The 17,362-nt window shown below is 39.9% G+C and overlaps 1 protein-coding gene across 4 annotated transcripts; it reads right to left on the bottom strand.

The window, feature by feature from the left end:
* Window positions 1-386: 386 nt before the first annotated feature.
* Serbp1 (SERPINE1 mRNA binding protein 1) lies at window positions 387-16,840 on the bottom strand. 4 transcript variants are annotated; one of them, XM_006988839.4, is made up of 8 exons: window positions 15,992-16,840; window positions 12,187-12,340; window positions 11,481-11,621; window positions 11,282-11,371; window positions 10,484-10,603; window positions 5,869-6,046; window positions 1,917-2,090; window positions 387-790 (listed from the first exon to the last, which is right to left on the bottom strand). In XM_006988839.4, exons 1-8 carry the CDS (start codon window positions 16,302-16,304, stop codon window positions 734-736), a joined length of 1,227 nt encoding a protein of 408 aa, XP_006988901.3. In that variant the 5' UTR covers window positions 16,305-16,840; the 3' UTR covers window positions 387-733. The 4 variants fall into 4 exon arrangements, with proteins under 4 accessions (XP_006988901.3, XP_006988902.3, XP_006988903.3 ...); XM_006988840.4 differs by having other exon boundaries at window positions 11,282-11,353; window positions 15,992-16,537; XM_006988841.4 differs by having other exon boundaries at window positions 10,484-10,558; window positions 15,992-16,417.
* Between the last annotated feature and the right edge of the window lie 522 nt (window positions 16,841-17,362).

The following is a 17,362-nucleotide window of genomic DNA, read 5'->3' as shown; positions in this document are numbered from 1 at the left end:
AGCCATACATTTTAAAAGTAAATATAGGTGAATCAGATATAATTTGAACCTAATAAACCATGCATGAGCCAAGAGTTAATAAACCAATGTGTTTTGAATTCATTCAAGTACTGATAATTCTGTATAAAGATTTAGTATATATCAGCTATCATAAGTTGTGGAAAAAAATTCAACTCCCAAATAAAAATATATAGTTAAAATACATAGTGGTTAGTATTTCACGCAGCATAAAATCTGGTAAATCAGAAGTTTACATGTCCCAGCTGACCATGTGTGAAAATGCAAAGCAGATATTAAAACCAGTATTGTGTCTAATATTTAAAACCGGCTTGTAATTGAGGGAACATCTAAAATCCTTAATTAAAAAACACAAATGAAGTGAAAGCTTTAAACTGGTACACACTGTTCACACCTATATTTCAAGTTTGGAAATGCATATTTGCAAGCAGCAATACAAAAGTATTCATGAAGAATGCATAATCTCTGAAAATTATGAAAACATCCCTGCTACCAATACATTTCTAAATACAAAACTGACTAACATATTTGTTACTTCTGTGTAGCTAGAGAAGTTCATTTTCAAAACAGATAAAATTCAGTCTTTAGGTGTGAATGGTATGAATGACAGTCTTTTTTTTTTTTTTTAATTCTTAGTTGTTTGGGATCCTTAAGCATGCAAAAGCTTTGAACAGGAGGGTCCACAAAGGAACCAGTGTTGTATTATGGCATCCAGTTAGGCCAGAGCTGGGAATGCCTCTGGGTCATCTACATCAGGAGCAGAAGCACTTGACTGAGGAGGAAAAAAAAAAAGAAAAAATTAACCACAATTCTCAAATATTAAAAATAGGCTCTTAGTGTCTATATTTAGACACTGAATTCTATAAAGTCTTCAGGTTAAAACACTACATAAAATAGATTGAAGCTTTTAGACACAAAATTATACATCAGAATAAAACTATACATACACCAGCAATGAGTCTCTGTTTCTCCAATGAAGTACTTTAATTATCTGATGTGCTAGGTCTCATGTACAGAGCTTGTATATTGCTAGGTTAAATGTTCTACCACTGATTGTTACATTTCCTGGCCCCTCCCCACCCCATTTGGGACAAGATTTTGCCAATCCCAGCACTTGGAAGGCAAAGGCCACTTGGTCTACAGTGAGTTCCAGGATAGCCAAGGCTGTGTAGTGAGACCCAGTCTCAAAACAAAAAAAGCTCCAAAAATAAAATAAATATGGTTTGTTTTTCAAACTGGACATTAAAGCTATCCCTAATACTCTGTCAACAGACAATTCTGAATTCAAAATCAACTCCTTGAGCTTGTTTTAGAGCTGGACATGATATAAAGGACCTTTGGGAGGGTGAGGCCTGACTGCAAGTTTGGGAATAGCCTGACATAGCACCCATAAACAAATTAATATTGTATCCCACTCTTATATCATGGCATAGAGTATGTTTCACAGCAACTTTAGCAATCCTAAGAATTTTCTATACCTCAATTTACTCAGCAGTGAGGATAAACACCCCAGAATAAAAAGAAATTATGCCAGCATGCAAAAAGCCTAACGCAGCACCCTGACAAGCACAAAGTAAGAATTCAACAGTATGCTTCGTTCAACTCATTGGCACTACTATAATCATTAAAGTCCTTTAAACAGAAATAAAACTAATGCCTGGTGTCACAGTGTATGTTTACCAGCACTTCACAGCAGATCAAAGAGTTCAAAGACAGCCTGACCCACACAGATGAGTTCCAGGCAGGCTGGAGCCACATAGTGAAACTGTTAAAAATGTTTTTGAAAATAAGTCACTTCTTTCTTTAGTTCTGTATCCCCCACCCTCCAGAATATCCAGACAGTAATCTCTTACAAGTCCTAAATTGCTTAAAACAGAAAAAAAGCCTCTTAAAATCACCTTATCAGTCCTGCTGCCACGGTTTGGACGTCCACCACGGCCACGGCCACCACGTCCTCCCCTGCCACCACGTCCTGGGCGGCCTAGGTCTCCAAAATTGATCTCCAATTGAGACGTTATATCATTTGCTGGCTTCCGGAAATGATGGTCCATAACCGAATCTTCAGCATGAGCCTAAAATGGTAAGTTAAGGCCCTTGGGTTAATTAATATAAAAGTAATGCTGCAAAATTTCTAAATGTACGTTCTCTCTAAAGACCCAATTATTAATCCTGTACTTTGTGTGAATGAATATATCCACTTCTAGCTAAAGATTTCCTGTGTCCCAGCCTGCCGGTGGTCAGGACAAATTCCTCTCACCCGCCAGTCCCGCAGCCACTCGAACCCAAGTAAACACATAGAGGCTTATATTATTTACGAACTGCTTGGCCATTAGCTCAAGCTTATTACTGACTAGCTCTTACATTTAAACTAACCCATAATTCTTATTTATGTTTAGCCATGTGGCTTGGTACCTTTTCTCAGTTCTACCTTTACATCTTGCTTCTCATAGGGCAGCTGACAGTCTCCTGACTCAGCCTTCCACTTCCCCAGAATTCTCCTCTCCTTATCCCGCCTACACTATACTTCCTGCCTGGCTACTGGCCAATCAGCGTTTTATTTATCAATCAATCAGAGCAACACCTTCACAGCATACAGAAAGATATTCCACAGCATCCACTTCTAACTCTACAGGTAGTACAGTTCACTTGGGGGTCAGGTAATGACTTTGTTGTGGAATTCTTTTAACTTTCCTTTATCATAAGTTTCTCTGAATTGCAGGTGATACCAGCAGTCCTTGGTTAATGACATATAATCCAAGTGACAAATTCCCCAGGTAATGACTTTGTTGTGGAATTCTTTTAACTTTCCTTTATCATAAGTTTCTCTGAATTGCAGGTGATACCAGCAGTCCTTGGTTAATGACATATAATCCAAGTGACAAGTTCCCACTCTACTAAATCTTCAGCAGTTAAATCTATGTGACATTTACAACGGGTCCTTAAAATTGGAATTCCAATGTGAATCCCTGATGATCTTTGGATAGAAGACATATAGTTTTTACTAGTGATAAATCTGAGGTTTTTGTTAATCTATATTCTTCCAAACTAGGCCCTCTTACCCAAGAATGAATGTACACATTTAAGTTTTGTTGTTTACATATAATTCTAAGTTAAGCAAGCATGCCTACCTCAAATACTAAATTTTTTATGCACCACAACTTTCAAATTAGGAATGTTCTGCACAAATCTCCCAAAACCTGGAACATGTTTGGTTTCAAGCATTCAGACAAGGATTACTCACTCAGCCTTCATTGTTCCTCCACATAAATTGTCAACTTCGAAAGTCAAACTTTACGTACGAGATTCTTAGAACTATATGTAAGTCCACACCTTAAATGCACTAAAAGTACTTTACTAATAAATGAGACATTACAAAACTAAGATATCTCAGCCTGGAAGGAGGAATTAATAGAATTTAATACCGCTTAATGCCTCTAGTTTTATATATTCTGGATAAAATTAGTTATACTCCTTGGCTGAAAAGTTTGTTTTATACTAATAAAAGTCTAGTGTTTATTTATTCTTAATACATATAAAATCTATTTAAGGATAACAAGTACACTGTCCTTTATAGCCAGTATCACAGCTGCTAGTAACTACTTTAAAAACACAAATGAACATTGTTCACATTAATGTTTCCATATACTGATAGCCAAATTAAATTCTATCCCTTTAATTATGACAACTCAATCTAAAGACAATAGTTTCTCAAATATAAATTTTTTTTTTTTTTTTTTTTTTTTTTGGTTTTTCGAGACAGGGTTTCTCTGCGTAGCTTTGCGCCTTTCCTGGAGCTCACTTGGTAGCCCAGGCTGGCCTCGAACTCACAGAGATCCGCCTGGCTCTGCCTCCCGAGTGCTGGGATTAAAGGCGTGCGCCACCACCGCCCGGCTCTCAAATATAAATTTTAAGGAAATCTAAAAATCATTAAATATAAATCTACAAAAGCACTAGGAAAATTAAATAATCATTTTTAACAGCTTGTCTTGTATCTGGGTTTAAATGTTTGGTATTTCAAACCATTGATGTCAATAACTTTCTAGAGCACAAAAGCAAAACAAACTTAAATCTGGATGGTTTACTACACAAAAGTTTTGATGTTCAGGGCACATTTCTAACTTTTAGGTTGACTTCTAGAATGTGATGAAACCAGACAAATCCACTTATCTCTCTAGAGCATTTAGGATGTCAACTTGCTCTGACCTCAGATCTGTCAGTACAATGACTCAGTCTACCATTCCCCAAACCACATTTCTTCCTTCTCAGAACAACCCCATTATTTGTCATACAGGTAATATCAGTGTTAAATAAATCAGTAAGCCCATATTTGTATAAGTATTCACATCACAAAGGCACAATAAATATATGAACCCAAATATAAGTGATTTGATAAATAAGAATGTCAAAGTTCCAAATTTTTTCAGAAGCAATTTTCAAAAATTTTTTGCACCTTACCTTGCATGATACAGTAGTCCCTAGTATTTGCAGGACATTTAACTCAGGAGATGCCTGAAACCACAGCACCAAACCCTACACTATGCTTTTACCTATATATGAGCTATTAGTTAACCAATGGGCAAATAGTATACACAATGCAGATACAGTTGTAAATCGGTAATTCATACATTCAGAGAGTACAACATAATGCTAAGCTTTTACAACACTATTTAGAGTGGCGTGCAATGTAAAATTATCGATTTCTACAGTTTTCTACTTACTATTTTTGGACCCTAGTTAACTACAGGTTAACTGAAAACAACCAGGTACAAAACAAAAAATAAAAAAATAAGAAAAACAGAAAACACACAGCTAAATAGGACTGCTATCAGAATAAAACATTTCAAATTGGGAAACATCATAACATGCATGTAACACACAAAGACTTCAATACATTAATGAATTATCTAAATTTCAACTAGATTTTAATGGGAAAAGCCAGAGCCTAGTTAATCTTTTTCATATTAACATAGGCCACTTATTATTCTAAATGGAAACTCCTACATTAATTTTCATTGTTCAATCAATAACACTAACAATTTTATCTGTAAGAACTGGGATAAAAATGTTTTTTAAGACCTGACATTTAAGACAATTTTCTCATTTATATTTTTATGGAGTAAATATTAAAAACCATGCCTTCTCTAAACTTAGAAAACCAACTCTATTTAACCTCAATTTCATTTAACAGTGTTTCCTATATTGGTCTCAGCTATTTGTATGTCTAATAAACCAAAATGTATTAAGAAATTGAGTGCCAAAAGTTATGACTCAATGGCAGAGCATGTGCATGTTAGCATGTTCCTGGGTTCAATTCCCAATATCAAAAATAAGTGACACAGCCCAATTTATTATATGAATGAATACATGTATCAAAAAGGCCAGCAAAAGCTACTTGAAAAATTTTTTTTAATCATTTGGTTAAATTCATATTCACATAAGCCCCTATCAGCATGACTTTCTGAAGTATTTACATTAGTTTCCATGTTTCTTCCATAAGGAACTCTAATCAATCATTCCATAACAAGGAAAAATACTAACATTTTCTAAGTCCTGAATATTTTTTCTTTCTTTCTGAGCAAGTTTTATACACGAAATAAGTCTAAAATAAAGCTTAAAAGTTATCTGGATTAGCTGGGCTGTGGTGGTGCACGCACTTGGGAGGCAGAGGCAGGTGGATCTATGTGAGTGTGAGGTCAGTCTAGTATACAGAGCAAGCTCCAGGACAGCTAGAGCTAAATAGAGAAATCCTGTCTCAAAAAAACCAAACAAAACAAGTTATCCATATGAAATTTAAAACAAAAATTATAATTTAAGGCACAAATGAACAAATTCAAACAATTTTAATTTTACCTCTTCACTTTTTGATTTATGCAGAACAAATCCCTTTTTCCATTGTCCATCAGCACCTTCATTTGGTTTTCGGATATTAAATTCTACTTTCGCTCGGTCTTTATTTTGAATAGCTTTCCACTCATCCAAAGTCATCTCTTTTGGACCCTCTTCCTTAACCTCTTCAACTTCATTCTCCCTGTGAAAAAGATATTTAAATTTTATGCCTGATGGTTGTTACAAATTTGTAGAAAAAATTCTGGGGCACTGAAGAGATGGCTAAGAGGTTAAGAGCACTGGGTACTCTCCCAGAGAACTAAGGTTCAGTTCCCAGCACACATGGCTGCTCACAAACCCCGTGACTCCAGTTCCAGGACATATGGAACCCAATTCTGAACTCCATAGGCAACAGATAAGCAATGGTACACATACATACAAATAGGCAAAACACCTATATACATTTAAAAAAAATTTTAAATACACACACACATATATATTTCAAATTACAATAAGGAAAATGACCCTGACTCTTAGTATCTGTTAGAAAGACTATTGGAGAAGAATCACAGCTTTCTGTTATAACCCAGCAACCAACTCCAAGCATGGTAGAGACCAGTTTATTTGCATATTGATTTGTGAATACAGATTACCTTAACAACTTGCCTTCTTAAATGACTATACCATGAATTGGCCTTATCAACCTTATTTCTTTGAAACTATATTTTAAACTGTACCCTCTCGTGTAATTGATTTCATGGTCTACTTTCTCCTAAACTGTATATGATGCATGCATGCATGTGCATGCAAAGGTATGCCAAAGGTCAACGTTGGTATTTTCCATGATCACTCTCTTCTCTATTTTTTGAGACCAGATCTTTCACTGAACCTGAAGCTCACCAACTGGCTAGGTTGGATGGCTCTAGAAAATCTTCCCACCCACACTGGGAGGGTTAAAGTTGGTCAGGTGTGCACCCACGTCTGGCTTTTATGTGAGTGCTAGACTTAACTTCGGTCTTAAAGCTGGAGCAGCAGGCGATTTACTGACTGAAACACCTCCATAACCCCATCTCGTTTTCATTTCATATATAAAGATCATTATCTGCTGCTCTTCTACTTCAGTTACTAGCATTCTAGCCAAGCATACAAGCCTGATTCCTACAAATCTGAAATTCTATGTAACTCCAACTCTCAAATCAACCTCTAACATATGGACAGAAGACTGAGGTTTCATCAGTAATGTAACTGTCCACAAAACAAATTGGTTTCAACATTTATACCAAAATAGTTATCTGTCCCCCTTTCTACATAAAGCACTGACCTAGGAATCCACTATCTTAGTCCAATTCCAACTGTCACCAAACAAATCATTTGCTATTTTGAGAGCTCTGCTTCCTTCCAAAGATACCAAGTGATTTAGTTTAGCATCATTGCTAAAATATCTTTATGTAATTCTTTATATCTGGACAGATTCTATCTTACAACTTCCTGAAACAAATTTACATTCACTCTTGATAAGACATTGGACATCAAGTCTGTCAAGTCACTTTTACATATAACAGAACTAAAGCTCTGGAAAACTGTCCTCATGACTCACCAGTCGACAGTCCATAATACCTACCTTTAAAGACCACTTTGCTTCTTAAACTTATCCTGAAAATAAAAAATTATAATCCATTTCCCCCTACTTTCTAAGAATAGACTGCTCTGAAATGGTGACTATCATATTCGTTAGAACAATTATCCCCAACTGCTCCTAGGTCACAAGTAGAGGAATCCTTTCTAATACCCCCATGAATATATCATTTCCTTCTGAGAAACACAATCTTTGAGGATCACCCTGAAAGCAACTCAAATATGTTTAATAAAAGAAAAGGATATGCTGAGTACTGTGAGGTACCATTAATCCCCATTATGCTTACCCCTCCAAAGTAAAACACACACACACACACACACACACACACACACACACACACACACACACACACACCAATTCTTAATGCAAGAGACCATCTAATTCCATTACTTTGATATACTCTAGTGATTGTTTCCTTATCTCAACAAGCCCACAAAATACAATGCTTCCTCTCATCATTAAGAGTTGTTCACCAAAACAGCATTTCACATTTCTAATTTTTTTTTTGGTTTTTTTGAGACACGGTTTCTCTATGTAGCTTTGCGCCTTTCCTGGAACTCACTTGGTAGTCCAGGCTGGCCTCGAACTCACAGAGATCCACCGGCCTCTGCCTCCCGAGTGCTGGGATTAAAGGCGTGTGCCACCACCGCCCGGCCATAATTTTTTTTTTATATAGTCTCAGAGGTTCCAATTCAACAGTTAAAAAATTTAAACGACTTGAACAGGGGGGAGTGGCAACACATGCCTTTAATCCCAGCAATCTTCTTGTGAACTAAAGACAGTCTGGTCTATAGAGTTCTAGGCCAGCACTACAACACAGTGGACCCTGTCTCAAAAACCAAACAGGACTGGATAAATGGTACAGCAGTTAAGAGCACTAGCCAGTCTTCCCAAAGACCCACATTCAAATGCCAGCACCTACATACAGGCTATCATCTACACTCCAGACCCAGATCCATGGATACTACATGCCTGTAGGCAAAACATTCATACAAGTAAAATTAAAAATAACAAAGTTTAAATGGAGGGTGTACTTCAGGGAATTGGCTGGCCAAAGAAACCCCAAAGGCAAATTAACAAAAGCAAAATCTGACTAATGGAATTACAACAAACTAAAAGACAATGTGCACAGATGAAATACCTGTATCCCATTCAAGTGACTAATAGAAAGTATGTAACAAATCCAAAACAGCCCAACAGCCAAAAAAAAAAAAAAACCACCCACCTAATCTGACTTTAAAAAAAATGGATTAATATGGGTGGGCTAGCAGCAGAGTTCAAGGCCAGCCTGCTCTACAAAGTTGAGTTCCAGGGCAGCTAAGGCTGTTACACAAAGTAAATGAAAACTATGGGCCTGGGGATGTAACTCACAGGATAGTACATATCTAACATGTATGAGGTCCTGAGGTAAGTCTTAGCAACGCAAAACAAACATGACTGAGCACACCCACAATCCCAGTACTTGGAAAGAATCATATATAAGTAATAATCCTCCATTACATAGTTCAAGGGCAGCCAGACTACTTAAGACCCTGACTAAAAACAAAACAAAACACCATCAAAATCACAATGAGATCATCTCACCCTTGCCACAAATGGCTATTAAAAGAGAAATAAATGCTAGTGAGGATCCTGAGAAAACACCCTCAGAAATGTCATCAATACAACCACAAAGGAAACAGATCAAAAATTTTATCATTGGGCATATATTGTGTTGAGCTTAACTTTTCCTGGGTAGACATGAATAAACATGTATTCACTCCAGACAAGCACATACAACGGTTAAGAAAATTATTCCACCTCATTGGTGGACCAATGAGTTTCATTAGTTATTTATAGGAGCATGGGTGAGTGGTTATTTACAGGAACACAGAAAACCTATGAGCAGTAACACCAACAGAGAAGAGCCCCCCCATCCCTTAGCAATCATTAAAGACTTATACATACTCAAAGTAGGGGTCCTCAGACCACCTGGCAAGCCCATAAATGAATGTTAGTTTAGCAACAGGTGCCACGATTTCAGGACAGCAATGCTCATGTTATGCCTAGTATATTGAGTTCCACAACATACCCAAAGGAAATAAAAGCAGTATGCCAAAAATACACCCACAGCCCGTTGTTTACTTGTAGCATTAGTTAACAGTCCAGTTCCAGGGGATCCAACACCCTCTTCTGGCCTCTGTAGATACTGCATGAATGCAATACACTTAACACACACGCAGGCAAACACTCATACATATGAATTTTTAAAAAGAATGCTAATGAGCACTCTCATTGCTTTTCAGTCTGAACCTAATTTTATACAAAGCTGTTTTTCAAGTTTCAAGATATAGTATTTACAACTGATAATGTTGAGATTGCATTGAACTAAACACTATAAATACCTCTTATACTATACCAACAATTTGGTTCAGTTTGGTTTTTTCTCTTTTCTTTTTGTTTAACAGAGATAGGGTTTCTCTGTGTAGCTCTGGCTGTCCTATAATTCACTTTGTAGACTAGGCTGGCCTTGCACTTGCTCTCAAGTGCTGGGATTAAAAGGAGTGCTCCACCACTGCCCAGCTTAGTTCAGTTTAGCACAATCCACCTATTCAGAATTTCAGCAAAGTACAGCTATCACTATAATTACCCTTCCTAAATGCAAATGCAAAGTACTTTGCTCCTTTCCTTCATACCTGGGTAACAACAGCTGATTTTTATGATCAGGGCTTAAAGATTTTACTTAAAATACATACATATTCCTTAATTTTTCTAAGGTGTATAAAAACAGTAAAATTATCATATCAACTCTAAGTCAGGCATGGTATTACACACCTGTACTCCCAAGACTTAGAAGGTAACACAAGAGAATACTGAGTTCCAGGCCATCCTGAATTACACAGCAAGACAATGTCTCAAAGCAAGAAAGTCTCATGTCTGTGCCATCAAATGAGATACTTTATTGGTAAAAATCCAGACAAATTCCCAGGTTGGAGCATTACATCTCCACACAAAACCACTTACTTATTTTCAGTGTCTGCCACTGGGTGCTCTTCACCTTCAGGTGTTTCCTCAGTCACATTTGATTGATCCAAATCACTGCAATTATAAGATATTTGTTTCTGAATGTATTTGGGAGACTCTCTAAGGAAAGAAAGAAAAAGAAAGGCATCTAGGTCCATTTACATGTAGCCAAAAGTCCATCATAACAAAGTAAAAACTTTTACATTCTTTATGTATTTCCACTAATTTTAATCTATTTATATTTATTTTACGCTCCAGTAGACGTCTAAGAGAAAACAAATTATTAAATTAGTTTACACACTTTTAAAACAAGATTTTATAAGTCAGATGCAATAGTGGACACCTGTAATTAACTACACAGCAAGTTCAAGGCTAGCCTGGAGTATGTAAGACCCATTTCAAAAATATAAAATTGGGGGTGATATCTAGAATGATAGTAACATGGGACGGCCTGAGTTCAGTCACAGTACCCACCCTCAAAAAACAAAATAGTTGGGGGTGGGGGTGTAAAGAAGACTAAGATAACTACAGTTCAAACAATTAAAGTCATAACACTCCCAGTATCATCTTTATCATGGAGCTTCAGAAAAACTACGTACATCCATCACTAAAATAAAATTATTCATATATTTAATTATTTTTATTTAAATATCCCATAAGACATTATAAGGCTATAGCTTTGAGAAAGAACATCCATTCTTATCTCCAGAACAAAATTTAAGTATTGACAAGCCTCTAGTAAGTGAAGCGTTTTGGTTTCAAATTTTTTAACTTAAAAAAAAAAATCAGAATACCAACGTTAATTCATCTTTGACAGTTCCCCAGTTGTGAGATCCGCTACCTCCGCGTTTGTCCTCATGCTTCAGGCCACTGTAATGCGAAAAAGAACTAACAAAACTGAGTTAACATTATACTCTTTAGTTCTAGAAATTCAAATTTTGTTTTTATTAAATAAGCACATTTAAATCTAAAACATACAACAATCAGTGAGACTTACGATCTATCACTTCCACTATGCCTATCAAATTCACGTTTGCCACGAGAATCAAATCCATCGCCTCGGCCCATTCCACGTCCACGGCCTCCTCGACCCCTTCCAAGACCACCTCGGCCTCGGATAGGCCTTTCAATAATCGGTCTACAAAACAAATTTAAAAATTATACCTCAGATGTTTCTAGAAAAAGGAACAGGGAAAATCCACTCCAAGGCTCAAAAATATAGGCTATGCTTACTGGCTTATAACTCAACAAATAAATATATGTAATTCCAAGCCTATTTCTACTCATGTAAAGGGAGAAAGAATTAGAAACTTTTGCTATTCTTTAAAGCATTGCTGTCAGTACACTTTTTCACTTACTGACTCACTGCATCAGTCATACTTGTATTCATCAATACTCTTAACTACAATAATCGTATCCAGCCTGCATGATGAGTGACAGACAATACCACTATCCTTTTAAACTCAGTATCTGGACAAAGGGAGGAAAAGAAACTGGCCATTGACTCAAAATATTTACTATTAAGAGATCTAACTTAGAACAGGTTATCCATAAATATAAATGCAACAACATATACTCACTTTTCTCTGAAATACACCTAAGTAACCACCCAACTACTACCTGGCAATTATGCCCAATTTACAGCTTTACATTAAGATCTAACTATAAGAGAACAAAGCGGGAAAAGCTTGTTTAAAGCTTACCTATCAACTGAAAATTCACCACCTTCAGAACCCTTTTCTTCAAGTGGCTTTTCAAATCTTCTTTCCCGAGGTGCTCGCCTTTCTGGTCTCCTATCAGTTATTTTCCCTTCTCCCTGAAGTTGTTGATCAGGTCTTCTTCCAACTCGCCTTATTCCTTATGACAAATAACCAGCATAAGCAAATCATTTTTACAACACAAAAGTTTAGGCTAGACCATTAAGGCTGATGGGCATCACCCATGTGTAACAAACTGCTTTAGGACATTTTTATTCAACAGTAAACATCTCAAACTTCATCTACAAGCTAGAACTGACTTGGAAATCACTGGGCACCATCACACCTTTACTTTCCAAGAAGTCAAAAGCCTACTACAAAATTTTAAACTTACAGATATTTCAGTCCTGTGATATATTTTTGGCTTTAAAGACATCAAAGCTAATACCAATAGCCAGTAATAAATAACCAAGCACTGGATATTCACTAAATATGCCCCTTAGAAAACACTAAAATTCACACTATTATTTTTCTATATAATCTGCAGGGGGGGAGGCAGTAAAGAACTCTTAAATCTAGAAAATTATAATTCTGAAAGAAAAATAAAAGACATTTATGAGCTCCAGGGGAAAAAAACCCTAATTTAAAATAGCTATTTGAGCTAGACATGGTGCATAAAATATTAACACTAGAAAAGAGTGGGGCACAAAGCAGGTTTGGAAGTTCAAGGCCAATCTGGATTACAGAGACCATGTCCCAACTCCACCTCAAGCAAGCAAATAGAGCTATTTAACAAAAAAAAAAAAAAATCACCCCTTTCCTCATTAACATTCAAAGTCCAAGTATGTATACACAAATCCATATACATATTCCCAAATCTAACTTTTAACACTATAATGTAACCATTAGGAAATACTACATTATTAGTATGGATAGAAAGTTTTTCCTGTCTGCTCTTTCAAGTATCTGTTTTCAAAGCATCTTCACAAATCACACACAGAAAGATCCTCATTTAGCAATTATGTATTAAGAAGGCTGCAACCATCCAGAATGATAGTAACATGGAAAGGCCTCAGTTCAGTCACAGTACCCACCCTCAAAAAACAAAACAGAATTTTCTTAATGACACTTAAAGCCTAAACTAATTTTTCTACCTTCATTTTTCTTTCTGATAACATAGGAAACTCACAAAAAGAACCAATATGAATTGAATTATTGGTAGTCTTAAGGACAAGTTGATGGTAAATACATGCCTACCATTTCAGGTATGCTCTAATTACCAAACCACAGGTTTTGACAGTCAAAAAGCTGCTCAGAAATTGTTTTTTAAGTTATGTGACTTAGTTTAAGAAAAGGGAACACCATCAGGATATACCAATTTGTTCAGATATCCCTAACTAGTCACACAGTAAAGATGAAATTCTTTAATATTTAAACTTCATTTTCTGTAAATTCTCTGGACAAGACCTAAATGTAGACCTTATACCAAGACATTTACATAAATTTCATCAGAGGTACAGTGTGTTAGGGTGGAGCTATGGAACCAGCTCAATCCTTGTAATGATAACCAAGCTAAACACACCCACGGAACAATGGCTTGCTTCCCCACCCAATATTCAATGAGGCCTACATAATCAGAAAACCTTATTAAATTCATTGTGGGGTTGGGAGTGTTGCTCAGTGAGAACTACTATAGTATAGTGTGCAAAACGCTGGGTTCTACCAATATCACCACAAAAAGTAAATTCATCTAATGAAAAATTATTGATACTTTTTAAAACATGCAAGGTTTTTTTGATGTACTTACCTATACTTGAATCTTAACTGCAGTAGAATCCTGTTTTGTTTTTTTTTTTTAATCCAAAAACCTGGTCTACACTTAACATTTTGCCAACTCTCAAGTTCTTCAGACAGACACCATTACATTCCAGCATTGTGTTATCGAGACACGGGACACACCATAGGTTAACAATTCCTTCCTTTCTTAGAGGTACCAACTACCACCCAATACACAGAACTCACATGTTTATTCAAAATTTCCCCTTATGTATACCCCTTTTTTAAGAAACTCTGGTTTTAGAGTGATCTAAGAATTGGGGGTGTAGGAAACACAGCTTTTCCCCAGCATGGGCAAAGTCCCGAGTTCAATCCCCCAAAAAAAATTGAAATACTAAGGAAAAATGTCAATCAGCAAAGTTTTCCAAAGGACTGAAGTAAATGACAATCATGGCTATAATAATTCTCTACATTTATGACTTACAATGTTAGTTTCCAGGTAAGACCATAGATTGGATTCGTGGTGAAACTTGAGTAATTTCAATTAAGCTTCATGCTTTGAACATTTTAATGAGTGAGCGCACCTACCTGGTGTGTTTTAGACACAACTTATTCATGTACTTTCTTTTAATTAGTGTCATCAAAGAGGTAAACAGTTTAAAATAAATACACCAGCCAATTTCTTCACACAAGAATTAAATGCCTTATTCAACTGTGTGATGTCAAGAAGCTTAATCGGCAGGGTATTTTTGCCCAGGTGATGTTTCCTAACACTCCAGACTATGCTGCCCTTCCAAATCTCTCATTTTAGCACAAGAATTCTTCCTTTTATTCAATCAACTAGGTTTACTCCAAGCCTTACAAAAAAAAAAAAAAAAAAAAAGACACCCTCCCGCCCCCGCGCCCTAAAAGATACCTTAAACCAAAACCTAAACAATTCCTTTCATGAGCACGTGGCAGGCAGTAAGAGGCAACTTTAACATATAATGGCAATTGTAAAGACTCACAGCTTGGATTCTACACCTACCTGCTATTCATTTTGCACCTTCTTAACCCTTAATTCCTTTGCCTTTTCCCCCACAATAAGCCAGTATTGGGGAAGAATGCTAAAAGGAAATCAAAACAACTACGAAACTTTCAGCGCCCTGCAAGGGACTATGAACCGCCAATGAAGACCTGACCACGCTTCACGCACGTGCGGAGGCAAAGCTGCAGACTCCCAGGAGCTCCGCTGCCGGGACCTGACAGGCTGGGCACTCGTTTTACCCAGCAAGCCAAAAGCAGGAAAAGCCCTAAGACCTGGGGGCTTCGGGGAGTTGGGAGAAGGGAATCGCGACCTGAGAAGGGACCTGCTCATGACCGGTCTTCATTCAGAGCTCCCCCTAACAAGAGTGGGGGGCCAAATTCCTCTGCTTCCCAACAGTTTCCATTCACGCCGGGAAGTTACCCTAAGTTGAACACGAGCGCGAAATTAGGGGGACCACAAAAAAAAAAAGCGCACGTGGGGACCCACACACAGCACCTCCCTCCATCCCCTCGAACGGTGCCCCCCACACCGAGACGCAGCCCAAGCGGGTAACAACTCCAAGCCCCGGCCTTCCCTGGAAAGGTCCGCGCCATTTGTGGGACAAGATGGCAGGGCAGGAGCCCAGAGCGGGCAGCGGCAGCAGCAGCAGCAGCAGCCCCCAGGAGCACGCCGAGCAGGAAACGTGCCCGCGCTGCTCCCGGGCACCCGAGAGGCAGGCGGCGAACGCCCGGCCCGAATCGGCGGGAACGCCCGGGCCGCCCTCTCCGAGCACGCTCGGCCAGCCCGAGGCGGGAAGGGCTCCCACTGAGCGAGCCTGCGAGGAGCGGCGGCGTGGGGCTCGGGGTCAGCCGCGCTCCCGGCGCCGGCGAGGGACCGTGAGCAGGGCTCCGGGGAGGGAGGCTCCGGCGGGCCCTCCCGCTGGCTGCACACGCGCAGCGGCGGCGCACGCCCCCGTCCTGCCCGCCCGCCCGCCCGCCCGGGGCTCCCCACCGCCTCGCCCGGCTTTACCTTCTTTCTTAAGCGCCACCGGCGGCTGCGTCTCCTCCTTTTTGTCAGGCACGCCGACGCTGGGGGGCAGCGGGTTCTTGCGGTCTTTCTGGGACTCTTTCCGCAACTGTTTGCCCGCCGCGTTGGAGTTGGTCTGGGCCGCGGCCTGAGCCGCGCTCTTGGCCCCAGGGCCCCCAACGCCGCCCCCGCCGGCTTCTTTTTTCTTGTTCTCCGCTGCCTTCAGTACCTCGAAAGGGTCCGATTCGTCGTCAAATAGCTGGTCGAATCGGTTGGTGACCACGCAGCCGAAGCCTTCCTGTAGGTGCCCAGGCATGATGGTGGCTCGGCGGCGCGTTCCTCCACGGATTGCAGCGGACCGCGCCGAGCCAAAAGCGCCTGCTTCAGCTCTTCCCACAAGATGGCCGGGCCGAGAGAGGGGGGCCGCCTTCTCTTCCGGCGCTAGGCACACATCCGGGAGCGGCCTGCGCCCGCACAGCACCCTGGGGCATGTAGGCCGCGGCCGCTCGTCCTGAGACGCCTGTGCGCTCCTGAACCACAACCCCCAGCGTGCACCGCGCAGCAACTCTTCGCGCGCGCCCCTGGGAGGCGGGATCTCACGGAGGGAGCGAAGCGTGCTCGCTGAAGGTGGAGAAGCGTGCGCTGGGCGGAGTTCTGCCACCTGCTCTTGTCACCCTTAAACTCTCTCAGTCTTTCGCTGCCCCTGAAAACAGGGACACGTGAGGGGTGTCTTCTGCTCACGAAAGTGTTCTCTGTCTTTGGTTTCGCCCACCCCGCCCTTCTCCGGCCGAGGACTTTCTCCACCTTTCCGAGAGGGTCAAGGTGACTCCCAGACCTAGTAACTGGAGCCTCAAAAACTTCCGGGGGGGTGAGGGGGTGGGTGAGGTGTCACACTACCCTCCCGTAGGTTGCAGGTTGCGTCCGCTCGGCTGCACATCCCTAGCTTTTGGGGTTTGGAGCTATCACCCTCCACCTCCGCGGCGACTCGAGGCACTTGGGTTTAATGTGGAACGGAACTCGGGGGTTTGCTCTCACCGAGACGTGGATTTAGGTGGCAGCACGAATCAAAAAGCCGAGTTGAACTCTCTGGGTTGCGCGCCTTTTCCGGTCATTGCGACCATGCTTTGAGAGCTGTTCACTCCCGACTACCGCACTGGACGCCCGGCCAGCCTCCAAAAGGCAGTGCTTGGAAACGCTTTCTAGAATCAATCCGATTAACTGATCCATCAGTATCTGGCGACCCAAGGCTTAAGAGGCAGCGGTATTAGTAAAATGTACTCGAGAGCCGGGAGGTGTTGGCGCATGCCTTTAATCCACTCCAGAGGCAGAGAGGTAGGCAAATCTCTGAGTTTGAGGCCACCCTGGCCTACAGAG

The sequence above is a fragment of the Peromyscus maniculatus genome, chromosome 3 (genome assembly GCF_049852395.1).
Source record: "Peromyscus maniculatus bairdii isolate BWxNUB_F1_BW_parent chromosome 3, HU_Pman_BW_mat_3.1, whole genome shotgun sequence".
Taxonomy (NCBI): Eukaryota; Metazoa; Chordata; class Mammalia; order Rodentia; family Cricetidae; genus Peromyscus; species Peromyscus maniculatus.
The sequence above is the reverse complement of the archived record's forward strand: the minus strand, read 5'-3'. Positions and strand labels throughout refer to the sequence as shown.